Below are 24,930 nucleotides of genomic sequence, written 5' to 3'. Positions count from 1 at the left end.
TTGTGAATATCTTAATTCATCAGCATTATAAAATGCCCTTCTTCAAACCATTTGATTCTTTTTGGTCTGAATTTCATCTTGTCTGATATAAAGATTGCATCCACCCTTGCTTTATTTTTGCATTTCCACTTATACCTGTGCTCATCCTTTTAGTCTGTTTCTTTCTGCATCACTCATTTTAACTGATTCTCTTTGATTTATGGTATAATCTGGTAACTTTGTCTTTCAGTATTTGAATTAAACCCATTGATCTGTATTGCTTTGATGGCTTTGTCTGGTCTTAATTCGGTGCCATTCAGTGTCAAATTTTCTGTTTTTGGATCATTTTAGTCTTTCAACATGAGATAGGTTTTGCTTTTTTGTTCACTGCTTTTCAGCAAATAGTTCTGATATTTCATATTTTAATTAAAAATTTTATTCTTTCCTGTTTTCTTCTATTAGTTCTCTTCCATGAGAAATTAAAAATTTAGCAGGTTTCCTTTCCTTCTGCCCAAATTCCCATCAGCCCATGACTTAGTCTTTTTTTTTTTTTTTTTAAGATTTTATTTATTTATTTGACACAGAGAGAGACAGCGAGGGAGGGAACAAAGCAGGGGGAGTAGGGGAGGGAGAAGCAGGCTTCCCGCGAGTGGGGAGCCCGATGTGGGACTCGATCCCAGGATCCTGGGATCATGACCTGAGCCGAAGGCAGACGCTTAACAACTGAGCCACCCAGGCGCCCGACTTAGTCTGTTTTGACTTGCTTGGTGTTTCGTGCATATTCGTAGATCTGATTATACTTCTATTACTTGATTTATCAAGTTTAAGTATAGATGATCAATGAAATTATTTTATTACCCCCATTTTGCCAGTTAACTGTTTTCACATTGTCATATAACATTCTCTTTTGTTATGTTCTGTCACCTTCATTCCCACATTTGTTTAATCCTAGTCCTATAATTAAAGGCATTCAATAGTCACCACATATGTTTTTGTCATAATGTCTCTTGGCTGACTTAACTTTACCCTTATGTAGATTTTTATGAAGAATTCATGGGATCAAAGAGGCACATGCACCCCGATGTTTATAGCAGCATTATCAACAATAGCCAAACTATGGAAAGAACCCAAATGTCTATTGACTGATGAATGGATAAAGATGTGGTGTGCGTGTGTGTGTGTGTGTGTTTGCGTGTATATGTATGTATATGTATATGTGTGTGTGTGGAATATTACTCAGCCATCAAAAAGAATGAAATCCTAACATTTGCAACAACGTAGATGTAAATAGAGTGTATTATGCTAAGCAAAATAAGTCAGTCAGAGAAAGACAAATGCCATATGATTTCACTCATATGTGGAATTTAAGAAACAAAACAGATGAACATATGGGAAGGGAAAAAAAAAGAGGGGGAAGCAAACCATAGGACTCAGCAATAGAGAACAAATTGAGGGTGGGGGATGGGCTAAATGGGTAATGGGCATTAAGGAGTGCACTTGTTATGATGAGCACTGGGTGTTATATATAAGCGATGAATCACTAAATTCTACTCCTGAAACCAATATTACACTATATGTTAACTAACTGGAATTGAAATAAAAATTTGAAACAAAAAATAAAAACAGAGAAAAAAGAATTCATGGCAAAATATTCGCTGATCTCTTGCTTGATTAACACCAGTAGTCTTTATACAATTTGGCTTGTCCACCCATAATATTCACACATTGTTTTCTTTCTATGGCAGGGGAATATTATATAGATATTTCTACATTATCCTCTTCATTGAATGGTTGCATTTGATGATTTTGAAACAAATCTAATTTTTTTTTTACTTTCTTTTGTCCTCACCATTTTTGCCTGGAATCTCATTTTGTTTCTTCATCCTTAAAATCCAGTAACTTTAACAAACTTTAAATAAAAGTGACTACTCTTGATTAATGCTCTCCAATTCGCTCAATGTTGCATTTTTTCAATATAGTTGATTAAAGTCATTTTTTATTCATTTTCATTCAGTCATTGTTGTCTTGAATTACAACTTCAAAAATTTTTTTTTTCTTCTTGCTTCCTTCCTTGCTTGTCTTCTTTGGAAATTCACTTTGGTTATGATACAACTTTCTCTCTTGACTCTTTTAAATCTTTTTTCTTTTTCTTTTTGTTTATTTTTTCTCACAGCAGTCCTCTGACCCCTGGTGTCTTTTCTAGTTTCCTAACTTCCTTGCATTCTTCCCAAACTCTTTCTTTATTTCTTTTATGTGTTTTATTTTTCTTTTATGATTTTTTCTTGATTTCTGCAAGCTTGTTTTCCTCCCTCCTGTTGTCAAGCTATATCAATCCTATTCCTGCATTTCTACTGGGTATTTTTGCATCATATGAAATATTACTTCATTAAGTTTCTATTGTTTAATTTACTTACTCCTTGCTTTGCATGTTCATCAGCTTTCTGGCAACCTTTGCCTGGTGCATGTTTTTTATCTGTGCATAGATTTTTCTACTTTTACATTTTTCGTGTAGAATCTTTGTGACTGCAATACCCAGTTCCCTTTTCCATTGTTCATCCCTGAATGAGTTGAATTTTCTTGGATCAGCAATCTGGGGAGACACCTGAACTGGAGGTTAGGGAAGGGGACAGGGTAGCCTTTCAGCTATCGCATTCTCTGACTACTTCCAACTGTTAGGGCTCCTCTTGTTTCTTTATATAAAAATGTCTTCTTTTCTTTTTTAATATAGCAGCCATTCTGAAAGTAATCCTGCTCATCCTTGTATTTTACTTACAATTTTATCAAGGGGTAGCTTTTGAAATTAAAATAAAAAAAATTTGCCTTCTCTTCAGAAAGTAGTGGAACTTCCTGATGTGTTAATATCACTTGGGCTTCCACTGTTCTGCCCTGATATTTTCTTTCACTGCTCCTACACAGCTTCTACCCATGTAAGCATTTCAGGCAGAAAAACCATGGTGTTGGGGTGGGGTGGGAGGGGTTTTTGATAGGTTTTGAGAATGAATCACTTGAAATGAGAAAAAAAATACTAGGAATAAGGTTTGAAAGTTATGCTTGGGCTAATAGGCGATGAATTTTTCCCTTCAAGAAAAGGGAAGCCATATGATATTTTTGAGGGTAAAAGCATTAGTTATCTTACATAATTAATCAATCTTTGCTAACTAATTCTATATATATGTTCTATATACATAGAAAAATATGTGTATATCTATAGATATAAATATATATGTATGTATATATTCAAAGTGTACAAAATAAGCTAATTTTTAGAATTAAAGCTTGAACTAATGAATATGGGTTAAAATTATAATTGTAGATTTTCTCTGATGCAATAACAATACATGCTCTTTAGAAAATTCTGAAAATTACAGATAAGAATAAAGCAGAAATAAAAAATTTTAACATTTTGACCAGGGTTTCATATAAATGCATTATATTTTATTGGCTTTTTCATATTTTTTATTGTTCTATAATTGGAATAATATTCTAAATATTGTGATCTCCATTTTATTCTTTTTGAATATATATTCTTTTAAGTAGGATTTTTTTGTGATGGCTTCAGTAATATTCCATTATATGAAAGTAGTATAAGTCATTTTATTAGCTCTCTATTAAAAGATATTTAGGTGCTTTGACATTGTAAATAGTATTGTGCTCATTGTCCTAGTACATATATCTTAATGTACTCCAAATGCTGTAATCCAAATAGTACTTCAAATAAATTGGAAAGAGTAAAAGTCCTAGGACAGGAAATTATACATATTTTTCATATACATTCTCAAACTGTACTCTAGACAGGTTTTATTACTTATTATTCTCATGATTAGACAAAGTACTCATTTCTTTTTCTTTGAATCCTTGATGATAGGCTTCATACTTTTTGAATGACTTTGCCAATTTGATATATGAAGTATGGTCTCATCTTTATGATATTTCACATTTTAAAAATTATTACTGAGATTGAACTCTTTTTTTTTTTTTTTCTGAATTTGTGGGACATTTACATTTCTCCTTTTATAATGCCCTGTCCATGCTCTATGGCTGGGTAGCTTTGGGGGGGCATTGACCCTTCTCTGATGAAAAAACTGGGTGAAAACTCATAGGTGGCAAGTAGCAGCCTTCTCCCCATCATTGGTTTGTCTTTTAATTTTGTCTGTCTTTTCAGTACAGTATTTTAAATATTTATAAATCTATCGATATTTGCCTCTGTATTTCCTTTTGTTTTTATAGTCAGATTTTTCTCTTCAAAACCATATAAATCTGTGAATATCTTTTCTTTATCCTTGCGTTGTTTGAAATGTGACAGTTATCACTTATTAAGCTGTTATGTGATCTGAGGACAGTTTTTATATATATTTTTTTAAAGATTTTATTTATTTATTTGAGAGAGAGAAAGAGAGCACACACGAGCAGGGAGAGGGGCAGAGGGTGAGGGAGAGGCAGAGAAGCTCAAGCCGACTTTACTCTGAGAGTGAAGCCCAACCGGGGGCTCAATCTCACAATCCTGAGATCACGACTTGAGCCCAAACCAAGAGTCTTAACCCACTGAGCCACCCAGGTTTCCTTGTTTTTATATTTTCTGTCATGTTCCATTTGTCTCCCTGATGCTTCATTCACTGGTCCTATGCACATTCATTTCATTAATTTTATAGCATGCTAATAGTATTAGATAGAGCATACTCACCATTATAGTCTTCTATTTCAAAATTTATTATTTTCACTCATATATTCTACATAAACTGAAAAGTATTTTGCTCAGTTCTAACAAAGTACCTTGGAATTTTTTTTTATTTTGACAGCATTAAAATGAAAAATTTATTTAGAGAGAACATACCAGAAATACTGAGTTACTGTTTCTCAAATTTTATATTTTTCTTTAAATTATAATTCTTTTCCTCTGATATTCACACACACACATACATTTATATGATTTTTCCTACTTATTTATTAATCTCACTAAAATATGACAGTAATCAATTTCCTTAGGAAATTACTCAAATTTTTTCCACAATTATATAGGTTATTTTAACACCATTTCTCATTAGGGAGCCTATTGTGAAAAATATATTATTACATTAATTGCTTTTCCTTTTTGAGCTTATACTTCCGTTTTAAAATTAAAAAAACTCAACATTTTTGTTCATTTTATTTTAAATAAGAAAAAGATCCTTAAATATAGATTTTCAGATGATTTAACATCACAAAAATAATATAACTAGTAATATGAATAAATTGATTTTTATCCTCATTCTTGATAAGGTTATAAATATTAATTGCCTTGTGATATCATCTAACATGTATATGCTTAAATATTTGATGACTCGTATCACAAATGGTTTTGATATACAGGCCCCAAATTCCTGTATTAATTGCAGTTATTTTTTTTCTTTTAAAGATTTTATTTATTTATTTGAGACAGAGAGAATGAGATACAGAGCGCATGAGAGGGAGGAGGGTCAGAGGGAGAAGCAGACTCCCTGCCGAGCAGGGAGCCCGATGCGGGACTCGATCCCGGGACTCCAGGATCATGACCTGAGCCGAAGGCAGTCGCTTAACCAACTGAGCCACCCAGGCGCCCCAATTGCAGTTATTTTTGTAGATCAAAATATCTAATGTTGTTATTTATGTTTTAGGTTAGTGGGATGGTTTGGCCATGAACTCAGCACCCGATTTAAGATGGATAACAGTAAGTGTATTCAATTTCACTTCCCAAGTCATTTCATTTTACCTTCATTTCAATTTTCATCTGTCTTTGTATGATATGTAATATACATGCCTCATGGAGAGTGCACTTTGAAAATGCCACTGAGAATTCTTAAAATAAGAAATGACATTTCCAGAGTGTAAGACTAAGTGTTTGTAGGTTTTAGCATGAATTTGGGTCTATCCCTTTGTAGGGAGATAAGTGGAAGTGAAATGTAATGTACAGGACTCAGATCTCATCAATATTGAGTACCCAAAACATCAGGCAATGAGGACAGAAAGGAATTTTTTGCTTGTAGTTAGACCCAGAGAGACTTAGGTGTCAGTCCCACTTTGCTGCTTAATCGTTTTGTGATGCTGCACAAATTATATCATCTTGGGTTTTTTGTTTTCTGTTTTGTTTTCCTTCTTGCATATCTAATGTGAATAGTAAAATCTGTGTCAGGGTTTGATTTGAGAGTGAGACAGGTTCGTTTTTAGCTCTCTTTTTTTCAGTTTTTCCTTTTGTGGCTTTTGCCACACACCAAACAATAGCAGTTGAACCCCAGCAGGTAGAAATAAAAGTACAACACGTGCAGTGTGGTCCCAAACTGCCCTACTTTTTCCTGAGTGACTGACCCTATTCTTCCATCTCGTCGGATACAGAAAGCTGCTTAAATGGTTTGAGAGTTTCAGTTCAACTTTCCCCTTCAGAGTGCTACCAACCTGAACTACTATTTTAAATAAATTCGCATTTGTAAAAACCAAGATGCAAATGATCAAGATGGGCTCTTCCAGTCAAATCAAGAAACCTGTATTTTGTCTTGGCTGCTGGAATAATTAGCTCTGTTAATATGCCAGTTACTTAAATTTTTTGTGGTGGGTTTTCTTATCTGTAAACAAGAGAATTGGACTAGAGCAGGAGTGGGCAAAGTCTCTCTGTGAAGGGCCAGAGATTAGATATTTTAACCTTTTGGGGCTATACTGTTCTGTGGCAAATACTCAATACTGCCATTGTACTTCTAAAGCGGTCGCAGCCATAAATGAGTGAACGTGGCTATGTTCCAATGAAACTTTATTTACAAAAATAAGTCGTGGGCCAGATTTGGTCCCCAGGACATAGTTCAGTCCTGGATTAGATGAATCTCTAAAGACCTAGCATATTCTAATGCTCTTTTAGTCAGTCTTAGCTTTAATTTGATCTCCAACTAGCAATTTAACTCTATTGGATTTGACTTGCTACTATTCAATCTAATTGATTCTAATTAGGATAATATCTGCTATTAATTTACCTCTTAAATATATCGTACTTAGATCATTTTTTTAAAAGCCTTTTTTTTTTCCCTAGGTGAAGCCACTTGACCTAATAATCCTAGTGCTAAAAGTCACCTTCCTAGGTCATTTCATTCATATTTCTGCCTTTGGATGGCATTACAATTACAAGCCACTAAAATCTTGATGTTTTTCTCTCACTGACATGGTTTCATAGTGGAAAAGCAAAGCATGGGGCACAATAAGGAATGCTGGTTTGGGAGTGGGAAGACAGAGGATGAGATCCAGAATTCTACAAAAGGTCATTTTTTATGTGTCTACGAGTTCTAGGGTGTGGGGGCAGGGGAGACAGACATTGCAGGTGAAGGGGAAACATGCCACTATTTTAGGTCCATGGAGTTTCTCTTAAGTATCTCAGAAAACTTAGGAATAAAAGCTTTTAAATCTTACTCTTTTTCTCTCTACCACTTTAGTGTCATAAAAAAAAATCCATAGAGGACATTTTTTAAGGTACATTCTATAATAAATGACATGATGTTCATTTTTCAGAACTGCAGTTAATCCCTGGAGTCAGTGGATTTCGAATTTCAAACCCTCCCATTTTGTTGGTCTGTTCCTTACACGCTAGTTTAGAGGTAAGTGATCTATGCTTCAACCTCCCCATATCTTTACCTATTTCTTTACCTGACTGTGACCTACTGTAGGACCTTCTCTGCTAAACAGCAGGATTAATGAACAATGGTCAAAGGCCAGTGTTCTCCTTCAGGGCAGTGACTGTGGGCTAATTGCCATCTCCTTTTTCTATCTCCAGCCCCAGCACTGTGCTTGGCACATAATAAATGTTGTTGGCACTTGATAAATGTTTTGGAACTGACCCGGGGATACATATTTTTATTTCCACTTAGAATTTGTATGAACTTAAATAAGTTGTTTAATCTTCTCATGGTCTTTCTCTTACAAAATAACCATACAATATTTAATTCTTGATTAATTCACTCATTCAACATTTATCTATTAAGAAAGTATTATGTGCCAGACATTGTTGTGATTACTGGGAATTCTGCTTCTGCTGGTTCTGTGAGTCAGTGAACTCACAAACTGCCATGTCACAAAACTATAGGAAGACATACTTTAAGGAAAAAAAATAGAAATCATCAGAGTAAACCAAAGATTGAGCAAGGGTATCTCTTGAAGTAAGTGGATTTTTTTTTTTTTTTACTAGAGTGTCTATGCCATTATATTCTTGTATAATCTCTACTATTACTGGCTCAATATATATTTTTTAGTAAATTCATATTTTTAGTTAAATTTAGTTTCACCCTAAGCAATAATATCCAGGGAATCAGTTTGGTTTTCTAGATGTGCATGTCTACCTTTCTAACTATTTATATAGATAGATACTTATCTACTTTACCTATCCATTTATATCTATATTATATTCATATGTATATTTATGTAACTTAATTATTTGGATATTAATTTCAGGATGAGACTAAATTTGTTTAAGTAAATATGTATTAAATGATTATATGCTATATAATTAATATTAACACATATACTAAGTAAATATATTTTATATACATAGATAGAGTAAAATGTATTTTAGGTAAATGTGGGGCTTTTTTGGTAAATAGAGTTTCTAACAGAGATTTTAAATATATAGCTATTCAAAAGAGAATTTGACTTTATTAATTTAAAATGTTTTAAAATCATCTAGTTTTTGATATTTTAGGAAATCCTGTTGTTGAGTATTTCAGAATGAATGACTGGATAAAGACTTCCAGAATCTCTTCTAAACCTAAATTCTAGGATTCTGTGAACACGCACAGCAGTTTCTCCTTTTGGCCACTGGATGGCAGTGTCAAGTTCTTTTTTTTATACAACTTCTCCTCTAGACAGTGGTAATCAACTCATTTCACTTTATCCCAATTTAAAAAGCACCTACTCAGTGTGACCACTAGATGGAGCTTGTGTTGTTTTCGCTTTTTGGCCGTTTTGGGTTTTTTGTTTTTTTTTTTAATTGAAAATAGACCCAGTAACAATATTTTTTAAGCCAGTGAAAAAATTTTTAAAAATTTTTTGGGGGGTAGTGAGGGAATCTACTTAGCAAGTCAGATAATGATATTTGAATTGTTTTTATGATATCTATTCAGAGAAACTCTTCTGTTAAATGTTTTATAATGAAATAAAATTTTGCTCGCTTTGCAAGTTTGTATCAGGAAAAAAATGAAATTCGGTATGAAAAGCACCAAGGTGTACCTTGGGAAGAATTAGTATTTAATGTTTTTCCTCGATTTTCCTTATTTTTGCAAATGAGTTCTCAGCCAGATCTAGAAATTTTAGACACTCTAGTATGTTTCTGCAGTGGACTGGTTTCAAGTATTTACCCCTTCTGCCATGAAAAAGAAGTCACATTCTCAGTTTTCCTACCACTGGTTCTCCAGGCTGGCTTGAATGATAAAAAGCACAGAAATTTGGAGGGGGGCTTTTATTTATTTATTTTTAATTTTATTTACATCATTAGTTTTTGATGTAGTGTTCCATGTTTCATTGTTCACGTATAACACCCAGAAAGCACAGAAATTTTTACCACCACATCACACTGTATTATAGTCACCTAGACAAGGTTTTTGTTTTCAGCTGGAATCTGAAGATTGATTTATTTTTTTTCTTTAACACTTAAACTTAGCAAAAAGACCCTAAAAGCCACAAGAAGTGGGATATATACTTCTCTGGAGCAACTTATCACTTAAGTATTTCTCTTGAGCCTCTTAGAAATACCTAACTTAAGTTTTTCGCCGCTGAGGCTCCATTCTAACCAAAATTATCCTTAGGTAATCCAACGTTGTGTTTGAGAAAGTGTTTTTGAAATCCTTCCTCCCCATTATAAATTGCAAAATTCTGAAGTTACAAAACAATGCATTTCTTTGCTTCTTACTCTTTACATGACCATTAAAATGTTCTGCTCCCTAGAGGAGTAAGCATGAGGGCTGCTGCCCTTGTTTACATTATAGCATTATAAGAGATAGGTGATTAAAGTTCGAATAAATGAGAGATAGATGAATGAATCAAAGTGCTTTTCCTTGTAGCTACTTCTCTTTCAAAAAATATCCTACATAGTCAAAGACCAACTGGAGGAGAGATTCTGAACTTAAGAATCAATGTACATGGATATGATATCAGTTTGACAATATGATTTTTAAAAAATATTAATATTGTTTTGTTTATAATTACATGTGCATTCAATTGAATGATAGTATGAAAAATAGCACTTTATAATCAGTTTCAAACTGTCTTTTTCTTTATATTTTTGGCTCTTAATCATTTGTACCACATATTTATATAGTATAAATACAAATACATATGGTACAAATATGGTACAAATTTTATATATAACAAAAATGTGGATCAAGGGAACCTAGGGTAGGAACCAGGATGCATATACTCTAGTCCTCATTGGGACACTAAGTGTGACCTTAGACAGGTGACCTTTAGACAGGTGACAACATCTCTTGATTATATGTACTCTTGAGTTCATTTGTCTCATTTTTAAAATGAAGACGTTTATAGCAGATTACTTCAGAAATCTCAATCTTCCAACTGCTAACTTGAAATTAAAAATATATTTATTGTATTTGAACGGTCATACTTGTATGCAGCGATAGGTAGACAATTTTTAGACTCTTTCAGTATATGAATTTATAATGAAATAAATAGCTCCAAAATACAAAATTAGAGCGTTCAATTAAAATATACAGCAATTAAGAAGAAATGTACTATGTGTTTCCTCAAAGTTATTAGGCAGCCAATTTTAAGAATTTAAGAGAAAAAAATGTGACACTTGAAACCATCATACTATACTTATTTTTCCCATTTAAACTTCTCTAACTTTTCTAGCTTTGCATTCATTTTTCTCAGTAAGAAAAATAACCCATGTAGTTGAAACTCTGCCAAAAATTGTTATAAGCTGAATATTTCCAAACTACAGTTTTCATTTTTTTCTAATTAAAAAAGTATTCTTTCTCAATACGGAAAGCATAGAAATAATGAGAAGCCAAAACGAAAAGAAGCTATTTATTCTATTCTCCAGATAACTCCTATTATTCCCTCTTAATATTTTTATGTGAGTCCTCAGAAGAGACCTTCACAACCTCTGACAGGATTTTGAGTGCCTCACAATGCAGCTGTCCTTACTGTGGTTTAATGATGGAAAATGGTTTCATATTTAAAAGTTATTTTATTATCAAAGCGTAACGGTATGTTAAATTTAAGACTATTTGTTATAAAAAAAAAATTGGTTTCTAGCTATCAGAGAAATCTGCAAGAACAAAATCTCCTTTAAAAAAAATACCCTATAAACTTAAGTAAGATTCCCCAAAGTCCTACTAACCTATGAATACAAATGAAGTATCATTAAAAGTAGTACTTCACATATTCCTCCTGCCTGTATGTTACCAGGCTTATAGCAGAACCAGAAAATTTTTCAGAATTATTTATAAATCGAATGTTCCTTGAATTGCTATTAATCTCCAAAGAGAAGACTGGAAAAAGTCCTCTCCTATTTCTGTATTCCTGTCCTGCCAACCAAACCGCTGGTGGGTCGTGCTTTGCCTCTCCCTGCCCCTGCCCTCTGTGAGAATTGATTCTTGATCCAGGCTCTCTTGATCCAAAAGTTGGCTCTGTTCCCTTGAGTCCACCTTGTGCCAGATCCACTTACACGTTGTTTTACACGGGGGAGTGAAGAGATGCCTCCTATCAAACACAATGTAACTCGGGCTACCTGAGTAACTCGAGTTACCTGCTTGTACTGCCCATCCCAGATACCTTCTGAGACTGACATCAGACTCGACTTGCAGCCAATCTCTTCCAAAGTCTGCGAGGTCTGGTTGAGGACAGAGACAGATGCCATTCTATCCTGTTCCTCCCATCTTCCTTGGATACTGTTACCTTCAATACAAATCCCTTGGTCTCCTTCAGCCAGATCTACAGCTCCCATGCCATATAGATCAAGGAAGTCTTTGCCCAAATGGTTTGAGTTCTATTAGAATGCCTGCTCACACATGCCACATGTATATACAGAAATAACTATTTTCCCAAGCTTCATAAAGTCTAGATGTCACCGAACGACCCTATCTTTGCTCTGTGGCATAACAATAACATGATACAGAAAAGGGATATTAAGTGACATGCCAGTGCATCATGCTCCGTTTGCGGTTTATTCAGTTCTTATATGTAGGATATATTTTTAAACTCTACTTGACCTTAAGAGATAAGCTAGAAAAGCATGTCTGTTTTGACCTCTAATATTCCAACTCCAGTTATTGTGTGCACTTGTCACTCATCTTAATATAAGACACCTCAGGCAGCAAATGGTAGTATTTTCACACCAGTGATGGAGTTTAGCAGGGGGAAAAAAATGATGAAAGAAGAAAGAAAGAAAAAGAGAGAGAGGGAGGAAGACACACACACACACAGAGAAGCGAGCCTAACTGCCTTAGTACTAACATATGTATTATCTAACATGACTTGCTTCCCTGCCTGACAAAACTTAATTTTATTATTTAACTACTTGTTTGCTTACTGTTACTGGGGAGATTTAGGAGTTGGTATAACAGTTATAAATAATATTGGTCACACTGCCTTTCATATGTACACAAGTATTTAGCCCTTATTATGCTTCTGTGTGGGCCAAAAGCTATATATGAATAGAAAAAAGTCTTCTTGATTATGATTTTGTAAAATGGTTTGGAGGAAAAGGTTTGAATTCCATGATCTTTAAAAGAGGACATGTTTTTACAAAGGATTATCTAAAATGAGATGTTTTTGGAAAGGTCAGAAGTGGACACTTCCTTTTTTAACGTGATTTTCACTTAAATTTTTCTTCTTTGTAAATCAACAAGACACTGTTAATCGGATTGTTTCTCATTCTGTAGATCTTTAAGCAGGCAACTATGAAAGCATTGAGGAGAAAATCTATTTTGCTCACCGGTTATCTGGAATACTTGATCAAGCATTACTATGACAAAGAGAAAGCGGATACCAAGAAACCGTTTGTGAACATAATTACTCCATCCGGCATAGAGGATCGCGGCTGCCAGCTTACACTAACATTTTCTGTTCCAATAAAATACGTTTTCCGAGAACTGGAAAAACGAGGAGTGGTTGTAAGTATATCTCTTGCTTTGCTACCCGGTTTTCTCTCTGAGTTGCATGTTGGGGGTAAAATTTGGGTTCTTCATTTAATTTACTATTGCATGTTATTTCACATTGGTCAGTCAGTGAGGTTAGATTAAGTGCCAACTAAATATTCATCACTGTGCTAATTGAAGACGAAGAGATCTGTCATTTCTGATAAAAGGTAAGAAACCACAAATTTTGAATATAGGAACAAGTCTCCCATAATTTATTCATTCTTTTCATTACAGTTTGAGTAGAAAAAAAATTGTTTCATCATAATCAATTTTAGGACATGTTTTCACTAGTGAAAGCCCAAATATGTATATTTATTGAATACACAGAATTAACTAACGTAGTGGAGAGGAAGAAAAGAAGTCCGTCTTACTTAGCTGTTTGATTGAGCCAAGTCGTTTTCAACCTGTCATTTTAGTAAAAAAAGAACTGTAGACACATCTCAGGGGTGTTAACATTGTATGGAATTTTTTTTTTTTTTTTTAACCCTTGGGCCTAAGTGATCTGTTTAGTCTCTCTCAGAAAATAAGCGTTAATAGGGTCATTTCAGGAAAACTGGTGGTCAATGGATCTACTTCCAGTGACAGTGTAGTTTAGGAATTGCTCCGCTCATGTGGTCCTGTCACTTCTGAGGAGAGGTTATCTCAGATTCCAGAGGCACAAATCCGTATGTTAGTGTTCCAAACCCAGTTCTACCATTTGTAAGCTGTGTGCTCCTGGGAAAGCTAGTTCACGTCTATTGGCTTGAGTGTTTCCGTCTGGATTTGGAGGGCAAAAATGCCTCCAAAAGTGGTTATGAGAATTAAATGGTCCAGGGTGCCTGGGTGGCTCAGTCGTTAAGCGTCTGCCTTCGGCTCAGGTCATGATCCTGGGGTCCCGGGATCGAGTCCCACATCGGGCTCCCTGCTCAGCGGGAGGCCTGCTTCTCCCTCTCTCACTCCCCCTGCTTGTATTCCTGCTCTCGCTGTCTCTCTCTGTCAAATAAATAAATAAAATCTTTGAAAAAAAAAAAAAAGAATTAAATGGTCCAGCACACATAAACCATTTACGGTACTGTCTAACTCACAGTGGGTGTTTCTTAAAGATTAGTCATAGTGATCTTCCAGCTAGACCAAATTATCTGGGCCCATTTTGTGACATTTCAGGGATACAGCCAACTCCTTACAGGTGAGATTAGAGATTAAAGGATCAAATGTAAAGACTATTGACTAAAACTCTCCAGGTCTCAGTGAGGTTCTCATTCATTTAAATGTGCCCAAGGGTTCCAGTCTCTCCAGAGTCTCCCCACCAAAAAATTATATCCATACTTATTGCACGCTTCAAGAAGATGATGGCTGAGTAGATTTCAGGAAAACCCTTTGGATACTCATGATATTCATTCATATTTTAACTATTATTAAGAGGAGAGTTTCCAATAACATAGAAACATGTTTTACTACAAGTAAAAAACGCTTATATATTAAGTTTTAGGGAAATCGGCATGATTGCTTTATGTAAGTTTATCTTGAATGTAGATTTTTTCATTATGTGAGTAATGCTAACATTATTGTGACTTTATTTACCCCCCACAGTGTGACAAGCGAGAGCCAAATGGCATCCGAGTGGCTCCAGTTCCTCTCTACAACTCTTTTCATGATGTTCATAAGTTCATCAGTCTACTTGCTTCTGCACTTGACTCTGCAGAAATCAAAAATAACAGTGTTTTCTAGAACAACTTAAGGAAGTGTTACTGAAAGCTTTTATGGTTATTATTATTTTCAAATTTTAATAATTGGAAGTTTTTCAAAACAGATTATACATACCTGGCAATGAATTATATACTTTACAGAAAAACCTGATATATTTTTTCCAAGAGTCTGTTATCCTGAGGAATCCACATGTCTGTCCAATTTCTTCATGCTTGGTGGATCAAAGTTTTCACTGGTTTGAGTATTATGTACATAGTCTTAGCTAGCTGTCACATTTCGTGGTCAGTGAATGTTTTATGTCGATTTAATTTATAATTTGACTGACAACTTCACAATATATGTGCAATTTTTTGTGCCAATTTTAGAAATGTTACTTTACTTTTAATTTACCAGAGAGTTTCTTATAGTCCCTGTAATTTCACAGTCTGATATATGTATGATTTTGCAATATTCCATCCAACTCTAATCTAAGGAACAGAAAACACATTTTCTAGGGCAGTAGCTTTCAAATGTTTTGGCCACAACCCTCACTGAGAAATAGATTTAATGTCAAAGACTAGTATTTATACGTGTTTATGCCTTATTTTATTAATTCTAATACACAAATCTTTATATTTTAACATCTGTGAAAGAATAATTTGTCAGTTTTCAATCAATAGTTCTTACAGTTGCCATTGACCATTCTTTCATGTTACCATCCTCGCATTAGCAAGCTTCTCACAATGAATAGATGATTTTTAAAAAATGGGATATAGAGCAAAAGTGTCGTAAGTTATTTGTCCATGCTCTATTTTATTATTCATTTTATCTCATTACAGCAAGTGTTGGTTGAAACTTGTTAAGTTTATTTCCCCACCAACTCTTGGGTCCTAATCCATTTTACAAGGTTGTCCCTTTCTTTGGTGTTATCATAATTTCTTTTTAATGGGGACTTGCCCTTAGAGAAGCCTGTAGATGTGACCCTGTCTCTAAAACAGTGAAACAAATCATTCCAAGATACTTGCGATTGAGAATTCGAATTAACAAACAAGTGCTTCATCTCTTAGCCTCTACCCTGAATCTACGGCCCTTTATCTCCACTACGAAAACTACAGTTACACTCAACCCTGTTGGACTTCCCTGTTTTTCCACTGCTGATGCTACAACCACTATTCATGAATTGGCAAAATAGTCTACATTTATATACCTGGGCAGCACGAAAGAGTGACTACAATATAATTAGTGCCCCTGATGAACAAATTTGAATGAAATTAACTTAGACAACCACTAGAGTTAAATAAAAAGATGCAAAATGACAGCAATACCAGCACCTACTGGTATGTATTGAGTTCTCACCCTGTACCATGTATGGTTCTGATCTATTTGTATGTTATCTTGCTTATTTGAGTGGCTGCATAACTGCTTTAGCAAAGCTTCCCCCTCCAACTTTTGGCAAAACTCATCTTTGAGGATGGAAAAGTTCTCAGAATCCTACAATTCAACCCTATACAACTTCATGTAAAAGGAATCATTTTGAATTTCACAGTGGTAAGCAAAACAGACATGGTTTCTGTTCTCAGGGAACACGCAGCTTAGTGGGGGAAATCCGTAGTAAAACATATAAACACCCAGGTAAATCTATGATTACAAACTGTAGGTTTTATGAAAGAAAAACAGATAGATGATAGGGTAAGAGAAAATCTCAAGGGTATTAATTAGATGATCAAGTAAGGGGAGGCATATGAAGGTGCTTGTAAGTTTAAGTTTAAATATAATGCTAAAAATTAAAAAAATATAATATCTTGCTAATCACATTAAAATTACATCAAATTATGTATACAAATTATTCAAAGACTAATCAGTACTATGTCTTCATCACACAGGATAGGAAGCAGGGTATTAGAAATTTCCTTTCTCGGAGCCCCTGGGGGGGGTTCAGTCGTTAGGCACCTACCTTCAGTTCGGGTCATGATCCCAGGGTCCTGGGATCGAGCCCCACATCGGGCTCCCTCTGCCTGCCACTCCCCCTGCTTGTGTTCCCTCTCTGTCAAATAAATGAATAAAATCTTAAAAAAAAAAAAAATTCCCTTTCTCCTTGCTTGTATTCCCCTTCCTCCCCAAATCCAGAGATAACCATCAAATCATATTTTGTGTTAATCATTCCCTTACTTTCACTGAAGTTTTATACCTATGTATGTACCCATAAAAATTTATTAGCCAATTTTGCCTCTCTGTGAACTTTGTGTAAATATGATTGTATTGTATATATTCTGCTTCCTTTGCTCAACACCAAGTTTTTGAGATTCATCCATTTGTTATATATAGCTCTTTATCCATTTTCATTGCTGCTCAATGTTCTAGTATATAATTAGAGTTATTAATTATGTAATTTATTTATTTTTGGAGTTATTTATTCTACTACTAATGAACATTGAGTTTTTTCCAAGTATCTTTAACATTGCAACAATGCTGCTATTAACATTCCTGGTACACAGGTTCAAATTTTTGCCTAGGACATATAACTCTGAAAATGTCGGGTCATAAGACACACACATGGTCAGCTTCACTGTGCAGTATCTAACTCTTCTCCAAAGAGGTTGTACCAGTGTCCATTCTAACAAATAGGAAATGAGAGTTCTCTTCTCTTGATACTTGACAATAGTGGCTGTTGATTGCTTTTGTCATGTACGCAGGCTAAAATAGGGTGATTACTAAAATAACAGAATGAATGTATACTTCCACACAAGGAGAAGGAGAGACAGAATGAGGACATACCCTGCAGTTAATGCTTCAGAAACCATCCTTAATCTGTGGATTGAGCCAAGATGAGAATTGTACACGAGTTTTACCCTTGCTCAGCTCTTTCCCTTCCCATGTTGTCCGAAGCTCTTCCTGATGAGCTCCCCTTCAATAAAACATTAATCCAGGGGCGCCTGGGTGGCTCAGTCGGTTAAGCATTGGACTCTTGGTTTCGGCTTAGGTCGTGATCTCATGGGTCCTGGGATTGAGTCCTGCGTGGGGCTCCATGCTCAGTGGAAAGTCTGCTTGAAAATTCTCTCCCTCTGCCCCTCCCGCCACACACAAATCTTTAAGAAAACATATGAATACAAATCCCAGCCTCAAACTCTATTTCTAGGAAACCCAATCTGAGATAGCATTTCTTTCATGTAGTGTTAATAACCATAAGTCTTTTTATATTCTATATCCAGTATATGATAAATTTCAGTTTTCAGTTTTGTTTCTGTTGGTTTTCACGAATAATGCTTGTTTCCTTATGTCTATTCTACTTGTTAACTTTAAGCCACTCATTTTATTGATCCCCCTTGGAATTCTTTGAGAAGTGGGTTAAAGTGTGTCTTTCCAAAGATACTCATTTTTGCTTCTGCCAGTTACTCAGGCTCATTTCTGACACAAGAACACTTAATTTTTTTTTTTTTTTTTGAGATTTATTTGAGAGAGTGGGGAGGGGCAGAGGGGAAGGGAGAGAGAAACTTAAGCAGACTCCCCGCTGAGGGCGGAGCTGATGGGGAGCTCCATCTCATGACGCTGAGATCACCACCTGAGCCCAAATCAAGAGTTGGGTGCTTAACTGTGCCACCCAGGCGCCTCTAAAATTTTTGTGTTCAGTTTTTTCAAATCACATGGATAGTATGAAACTGGATGTATTAATCCTTATGAGGGCCAATTTAGAGTTACAAACTCTCTGAAGATGCTAATTTTTCTTACTGACCCTTTACATATTCTTTGGTTGCCAATGTATGTAGGGCTCTTACATCATTTAGTTGGCTGGTCCTGAGCTTGTTGAATGTCCAATTAAGTTATCAGCACTGAAGCTCAATGACTCTAGGTTGTGGCAGAAACTCTTAGGATGAAAACCATACTTCTACTTTCCAGGCTCCTGCTTTTATTTTATTTTGGGGTTCTTAGAATTTCTTACTTTCATGCCATCTCATTTTAAAAGGCTTTTTTGCCATTGATTTTTATTTTTGTTTTCCAGTATCTAATCCCCCACAATATGTTAAACTGTCATGAAATGTTTTATGACTAAAAACAAATATTATGCACTTCTTATTTTCTTTGCAGAAAATGAATTGTGCTTAATAATTCATGCACATTTATATAAATGCAATTCTTTTATAGTGATGCCCTTGGGAGCTATTTTAATACATAGAGCTGTCTGTGTAACATTAAATTATACTTATTATGCAAAACTGACTGGGGAAAAGGCTGGGTGTGAGGTCAATAACAACTTCAAATTAAAGAAGTAAACTTTTTCTACAGTTATTTTCTGCTAGGTAACTTTCTACTTAACTCTTGAGGTCAAAACTGTGAATTTACATTCAAATTGTGTTATGCTTTTGTTCCATAAACTGAAATTGCTAGAGCATTGATTTTTAAGTAAATGGGTTTTTGCATCATCTTAAGAAAGAAAACTGCAAACACCCTGAAAGCATCATATCATAAAACAAAACATTGGAAATCACCGAATTAGGGCATCCTGTAACTGAGATGATGGGTTTGATGCTCGCGTGGGTCACTAGCATCTGTATTACGTGTTTTCAAAAGATAAAATTTGTTTTCTGCCCTCTAGTAATATTATATTTTAACTTCAGCAAGATGTATTTTCAAAGAACAAAATAGTAAAGAGGATTATTATGAATAAATGGATTTAAACATTTATGATGTGTTTTGGTTTATTCCAATTATTTTTATTAATGCTCCAGTTTTCTAATTTCTGACTCTTTAATATAGCTCCTGAGTCCTTTTGATATTATCTTAACTGTTTTTGATATTTTTTATTACTTTTGGTGTGAGAAGATGTAAGCTCACCTTGTATATTTCCTATCTCAATCTTGACATCACTTGTTTCTCTAAGAATATCCAGTTCCTTTTGGAGGAAAATGATATTTAGAAACCATAATCTTAATAGTAAGAGTGCTCATTGTAATTGAGTTAATCATAGTTTCCAGGATTTTCAGTTGGCAGAGTTAGGAAATACATATTTTAAGAGAAATTGTATTGTTATTTCATAGATTTTCAATTTAGGATAACAATTTTTTATTTAACTTTATCACTTATGCAGAAAATCTTGGTTCTAATAATATTAATTACTGGTTTTATCATATATATGCTATAATTATCATTTGCATATATACAGTTTTAAGATTAATAATACCAAAGCTATTATGAACAATATGATTAAAGCAGTTTAAATTTTTGAAACTTTTTTATTTTTTAATGTCCTTACAATACATCTCACTAGGAATAGTAAGTCAAATTACTGTGTTTTGAAGGCAATATAATAACTTTTCTCTGTATGGTTATAGCACCAGTTGCATTCTTAGTTAGGTTCAGTACTTGGGAATTTTCAATTTTCATAGATTTTAAAATTTTCAAATTTAGTTCAAAATTGTGTAAAATACTTAGATAATTTCAACTTCAAATCTACAAAGCAAGATGTACTCAGGAAAGTCTAGTTTCTGTCCCTACTCATCGCACTTTATTTCCTTCCCACTAGCTGTAGTATTTTTTCATGTTTTAGTTTATCCTTCTATTACTTTACATATCAATAGAAGTCATGCCTATAGATAAAGTCTCGTTAAATATGTGTGTGTGTGTATTACCTATATATAATATATACCTATAATAACTATAATATATATAGGTGTGTGTATACCTATATATGATAAATAAGCATAATATATAAATAATACATATAAATAAAATCGAGGTATATACATGTATTATAATATTACAATTATAACACATATACTTCTTTCTTAGGTAAAAGAAATATAGTAGCATATTATAAATATGTTCTTCCATTTTGGAAAAAACATTACAGAAAATTACAGTTAATACTTAAGGAAGGAATAATAGAATTAGAAGATAATTATTTTCAGCTCAGTATAATAATTGATTCAGGCAAAGATCAAAAATTAAAGGAAAAGTTGATGAAAAACTACCTAGTGGGGCAATTTGCTGAATGAAGCAGGTACCACTAAAAATAGTAACGATGTCCCTGATGTGCAACGTGAAGGAGGCAGCATCACTTGTGCAGTAGTCTCAGGAATTTATAAACCTGAATCCAATCACACTTCTAGGGCTACTTTCCAGCCTATAAAAACTACGGGGCATAGAGAAACAAGTTAAATGACCCCGCAAAGAAGCAGATGCGGGGCATGCTACATGGCAGCTGATTGGGTTTCCTCAACAAGTCAATGGCATGAATAGGGGAGAGGTGAGGGAGAATGGGCTGTTCCCTTGATAGTGAAACCAAAGACACATAATAAGTAAATGCAATTTGTGGACTCTCTTTGGATCTTGATTCAAAGACCATCTCACTAGGAGTAATAAGTCAAATTACTGTGTTTGAAAGACGATGTGGTAACTCTTCTGCGTATGGTTATAGCAACAATAAAGCACCAATAAAAATACATTACTGAGAGAATTGAGAACCTATTATCGGGAAAAAAATTTTATTCAACTTGTTAGCTCTGACAACTGTACTTTGGATGTAAGAAGATACTAATATTTCTAAAAAGATATACTCAGCACATGGGAATAAAATGATACAAAGTCTGGAGTTGGCTTTGAAATTTCTCTGCCTCCTCTCCCTGCCCCCCCCCAAATACTAACAAATAAATTACCACAAACTTAGTGGCTTAAATCAACACACATTTATTATCTTACAGTTCTCTAAGTTTCAGTGTCAGCATAGGTCTCACTAGACCAAACTCAAGGTTTTGGCAGGGTTCCTTTCTGGAGACGTTAGGGGAAGTTCCATTTTTTTTTTGCCTGTTTCAGCTTCTAGAAGTTGCCAATAGTCCTTGGCTCTGATCTCCTTCACCTTAAAGCCAGCCCTGTTGTATCTCTCTGACACTTTTTTCATAGTCGCATAGCCTCTAACTCTACTCTTCTGTCTCCCTCTTCCACTTTCAAGGGCTTTTGTTACTACATTGGGCCCAACTGGTTAATCCAGAATTATCTCTCTGTGAAGGTCAATAGATTAATCTTAATTCCACCTGCAATCATAATTCTCCTCTGCTATATAATGTAAAATATCCATGTGTTTTGGGCATTAAGACATGGACATCCTTGGGGATCATTATTCTTCACACCACAGGAAGAAAGGATGGATGAGAAGAAGGAGAAAAATATATATGACAAAATCTTGATAATTCTAAAGAGTTTTAAGATTCTCTCTACTTTTGTTAATATTTGAAAAATAAGAAGCAATAAATTGTGATGGCTTAGATAAGAATCCAGGACACCTGCCACAAAAGTCATGATTTTAACAAAATCATGTATGTAATGTTTTCCACCCATATTATTATGATGGAAGCAATCCCTTCTGTCTCCACATGTCAAGAAATTTATCTGTAATTTTCTTATGATGGATTTTGAAAGGAACATTATCTCACGTTATATTTTTATATGTCTTCTCTCCCTACCTTAATATAACTTGGTTAGTATTTTGTGTGTTGTTTTTTGGGGTTTTTTGTTGTTTTATTTAATTTTAATTTAATTTTATTTTACTTTATTTTAGCATGCCCCTCAGTACTTACCACTGTGTTGAACATACAGTTAGGCTCTTATAAGCAGGTAAATAGTGAGAAATGTATAGTTATTAACAAGTCACATATGCTATCCATTTTTACCTTGAGGCCACCACTGGTTATGTTAAGTTTACTATCACATTGCATCCTCCTTTGTCTTTAAAGGGACTCAAAAGGGCGCCTGGGTGGCTCAGTTGGTTAAGCGACTGCCTTCGGCTCAGGTCATGGTCCTGGAGTCCCTGGATCGAGTCCCGCATCGGGCTCCCTGCTCAGTGAGGAGCCTGCTTCTCCCTCTGACCCTCCCCCTTCTCATGTGCTCTCTCTCATTCTCTCTCTCTCAAATAAATAAATAAAATCTTTAAAAAAAAAAAAAAGCTTTAAAAAAAAATAAAGGGACTCAAAAAACCTCTTCCAGTGCCCCATGCAGAACCAAAGTTGAGAATGATTCATATCATAAATAAAATAAGAATAATATTTTAAAGCATGACTTCTCAAAGGAGACAAATGAACTAACAATGAATTCCTGGGTCTCTGTTGAAATTTCAATCACATATTCACAATAGTATTTTAGTGAAAAGAACTGCATTTTTGTGCCAATATTTACTAAACAGAGGTCTTAATTTTCTCTTTCCCAGTTTGTGAGAGCTTCACTTTATGCAGTTCTCCTTGCATTCTATTGTGTTAAAACAGCAAGCTTGTCAAGAATGGAGACATTGCAGTGATATATGCAGAGTCTATGGGAGACATTTTCTCTATGGGTTAAAGTAAGTAGTTGGATCAAAGTCAGGACATAGATGCTACAGCTGGTCTAGGAAAAAATGGCAATTAAGAGGAAAAAAAAGAACAGAAAGAGAGAGTCACAGACAGTCTTTTTTTAGGAGGCAACAACAGAACCAGACTGTTTGAAATTGGTAACTGACTCCAAATGTCACATTTTTTCACTGAATTCTAAATAATATTGCTATTTTATAACTGTTACTTGGTTGTATTGATGGCCATATTAACTTATTTCATAACAAACTTGCTACATATATTTTTATACACTATATATATTTGTTATCTTTTTCTTATATTTCTCTCAACAATACTTAGATTTGAAGAAAAGCATATTAAAGTTTAGAGCATATTTCTTCAAATGGCTTTCAGTTCAGTCAAAGCTGACACATTCATTGTGATCAGTTTTTGTACTTCTGCTAGTACATGTATGATTATCTATTAGAAAATATCGAGTTCTTTAAAGATAAATTGTAAAACTGTAAAAATAAATAAGACAATAAGAAAATTGTTTTCAAGTACTTCCTCTGGGAAAGTTGTGTAAGTTACAATCATATAAGGGAACAAAATTAGTGTATAGTAATCTGTATTTCTAGGTAATATTACATATCTATCTCACAAAAATAATAGTAAATGAATATAAGTGGCATAAATATAGAAAGACCCCTCAGATGATAAGGGACCAGAGTGCATGAAAGTGTCAACACACTTTCAAAGCTGGAAAGTAGAGGAAACTGACAGCAGGAACCTAAAACATAATTCCTTGTGTGATAGAAGGATATCAAAGAGTAGCAATCTGACTCAGGTCAAAGAACCATGGAAATAGTTGTCATTGGAGGTAAAAATTATTTCTGAAGGCCAGGTGCACATGGGATGGGAAACAGGTGGTTGAAAGTCTGTAAAATTCGCTGTTGGACCCCAGATCCCTTCCTCCAGCCTGTGCATTCAGAATATTGCATCTTTCCTTTACTTCTAGAGAGGATGAACTACTGTAGTTCTGGGCTTAGGGACATGAGGACAGCTGAAGAGATGGATGAACCATTTGACTGAAAATGGAGTGATTCAGGGAGATTTTGCATTCTCAACGGTAAAAGTCCCAATTCACTTCCCCCACTGGGCTCCCAAGAAATTATGCCTGCACCCACGATCATATCCACTATTCCTCCAGCCCTCCTGAGGAATATGATTATAGATACCTCTCTGGGAAAACTGTCCAGTCCGATTGATAAGAGCTACAAATCCTCGTATTGAGTCTCATTGTGGTACAATGCTGCCTACCAATCAAAAAGTTCTACCCCTGCACAAAATGCTTGCACCTGGTTTTTAGAGTTCCAGTTTTAAAAATGAATGAACACAAAGTATCACCACACATTCAACAATAACATTTAAAATGCAGGATAGAATCCAAAAGAACAAACAGAAAACAAATAGTACAAAGGAAAAAGAAAAGAAAGAGGAGAAAGTGGGGAAAGTTATAATTAATATCTTCCAAGAGAAAAGAAAAAACTATGGAACAAGTAAACTATACACTTAAAGAAAACAGAGAACAAGGAAAAACTTTTGAAAACTAAAAATAAATCAGAAATTAAAAATTCAAAGGAAATCTTGGGATATAAAATTGAAGAATTATCTCAAAAGCAGAACAGATCATACAATTACAAGATTAATACAAGAGGTCAACGCCTGTTTAAGAGTACTTAAAAATGAGAGAACTGATAAAACAGAAAGGAGGCAATTATGTAAAAAGAAGAAACTCTTCAAGAACTCATTCCAAAACAAAGATATACCTTCAGAATAAAAAGACTTATTGA

At 34.5% G+C, this 24,930-nt stretch overlaps 1 protein-coding gene across 1 annotated transcript in view; it reads left to right on the top strand.

Annotated features, from left to right (window-relative positions):
* Nucleotides 1-18,247, top strand: part of KYNU (kynureninase) — a 126,922-nt gene extending 108,675 nt beyond the window's left edge. The window contains exons 13-16 of the mRNA XM_035008118.1: nt 5,610-5,662; nt 7,480-7,565; nt 12,864-13,094; nt 14,691-18,247. Of these exons, the coding sequence (XP_034864009.1) occupies nt 5,610-5,662; nt 7,480-7,565; nt 12,864-13,094; nt 14,691-14,828 (508 nt within the window). The 3' untranslated portion in view covers nt 14,829-18,247. The remainder of the gene's footprint in view (nt 1-5,609; nt 5,663-7,479; nt 7,566-12,863; nt 13,095-14,690) is intronic.
* The last annotated feature ends 6,683 nt before the right edge of the window (nt 18,248-24,930 follow it).

This window comes from Mirounga leonina, unplaced genomic scaffold (assembly GCF_011800145.1).
Source record: "Mirounga leonina isolate KUSES-001 unplaced genomic scaffold, KU_Mleo_1.0 Mir_151, whole genome shotgun sequence".
Taxonomy (NCBI): domain Eukaryota; kingdom Metazoa; phylum Chordata; class Mammalia; order Carnivora; family Phocidae; genus Mirounga; species Mirounga leonina.
This window is presented reverse-complemented; position numbering and strand designations above follow the sequence as displayed.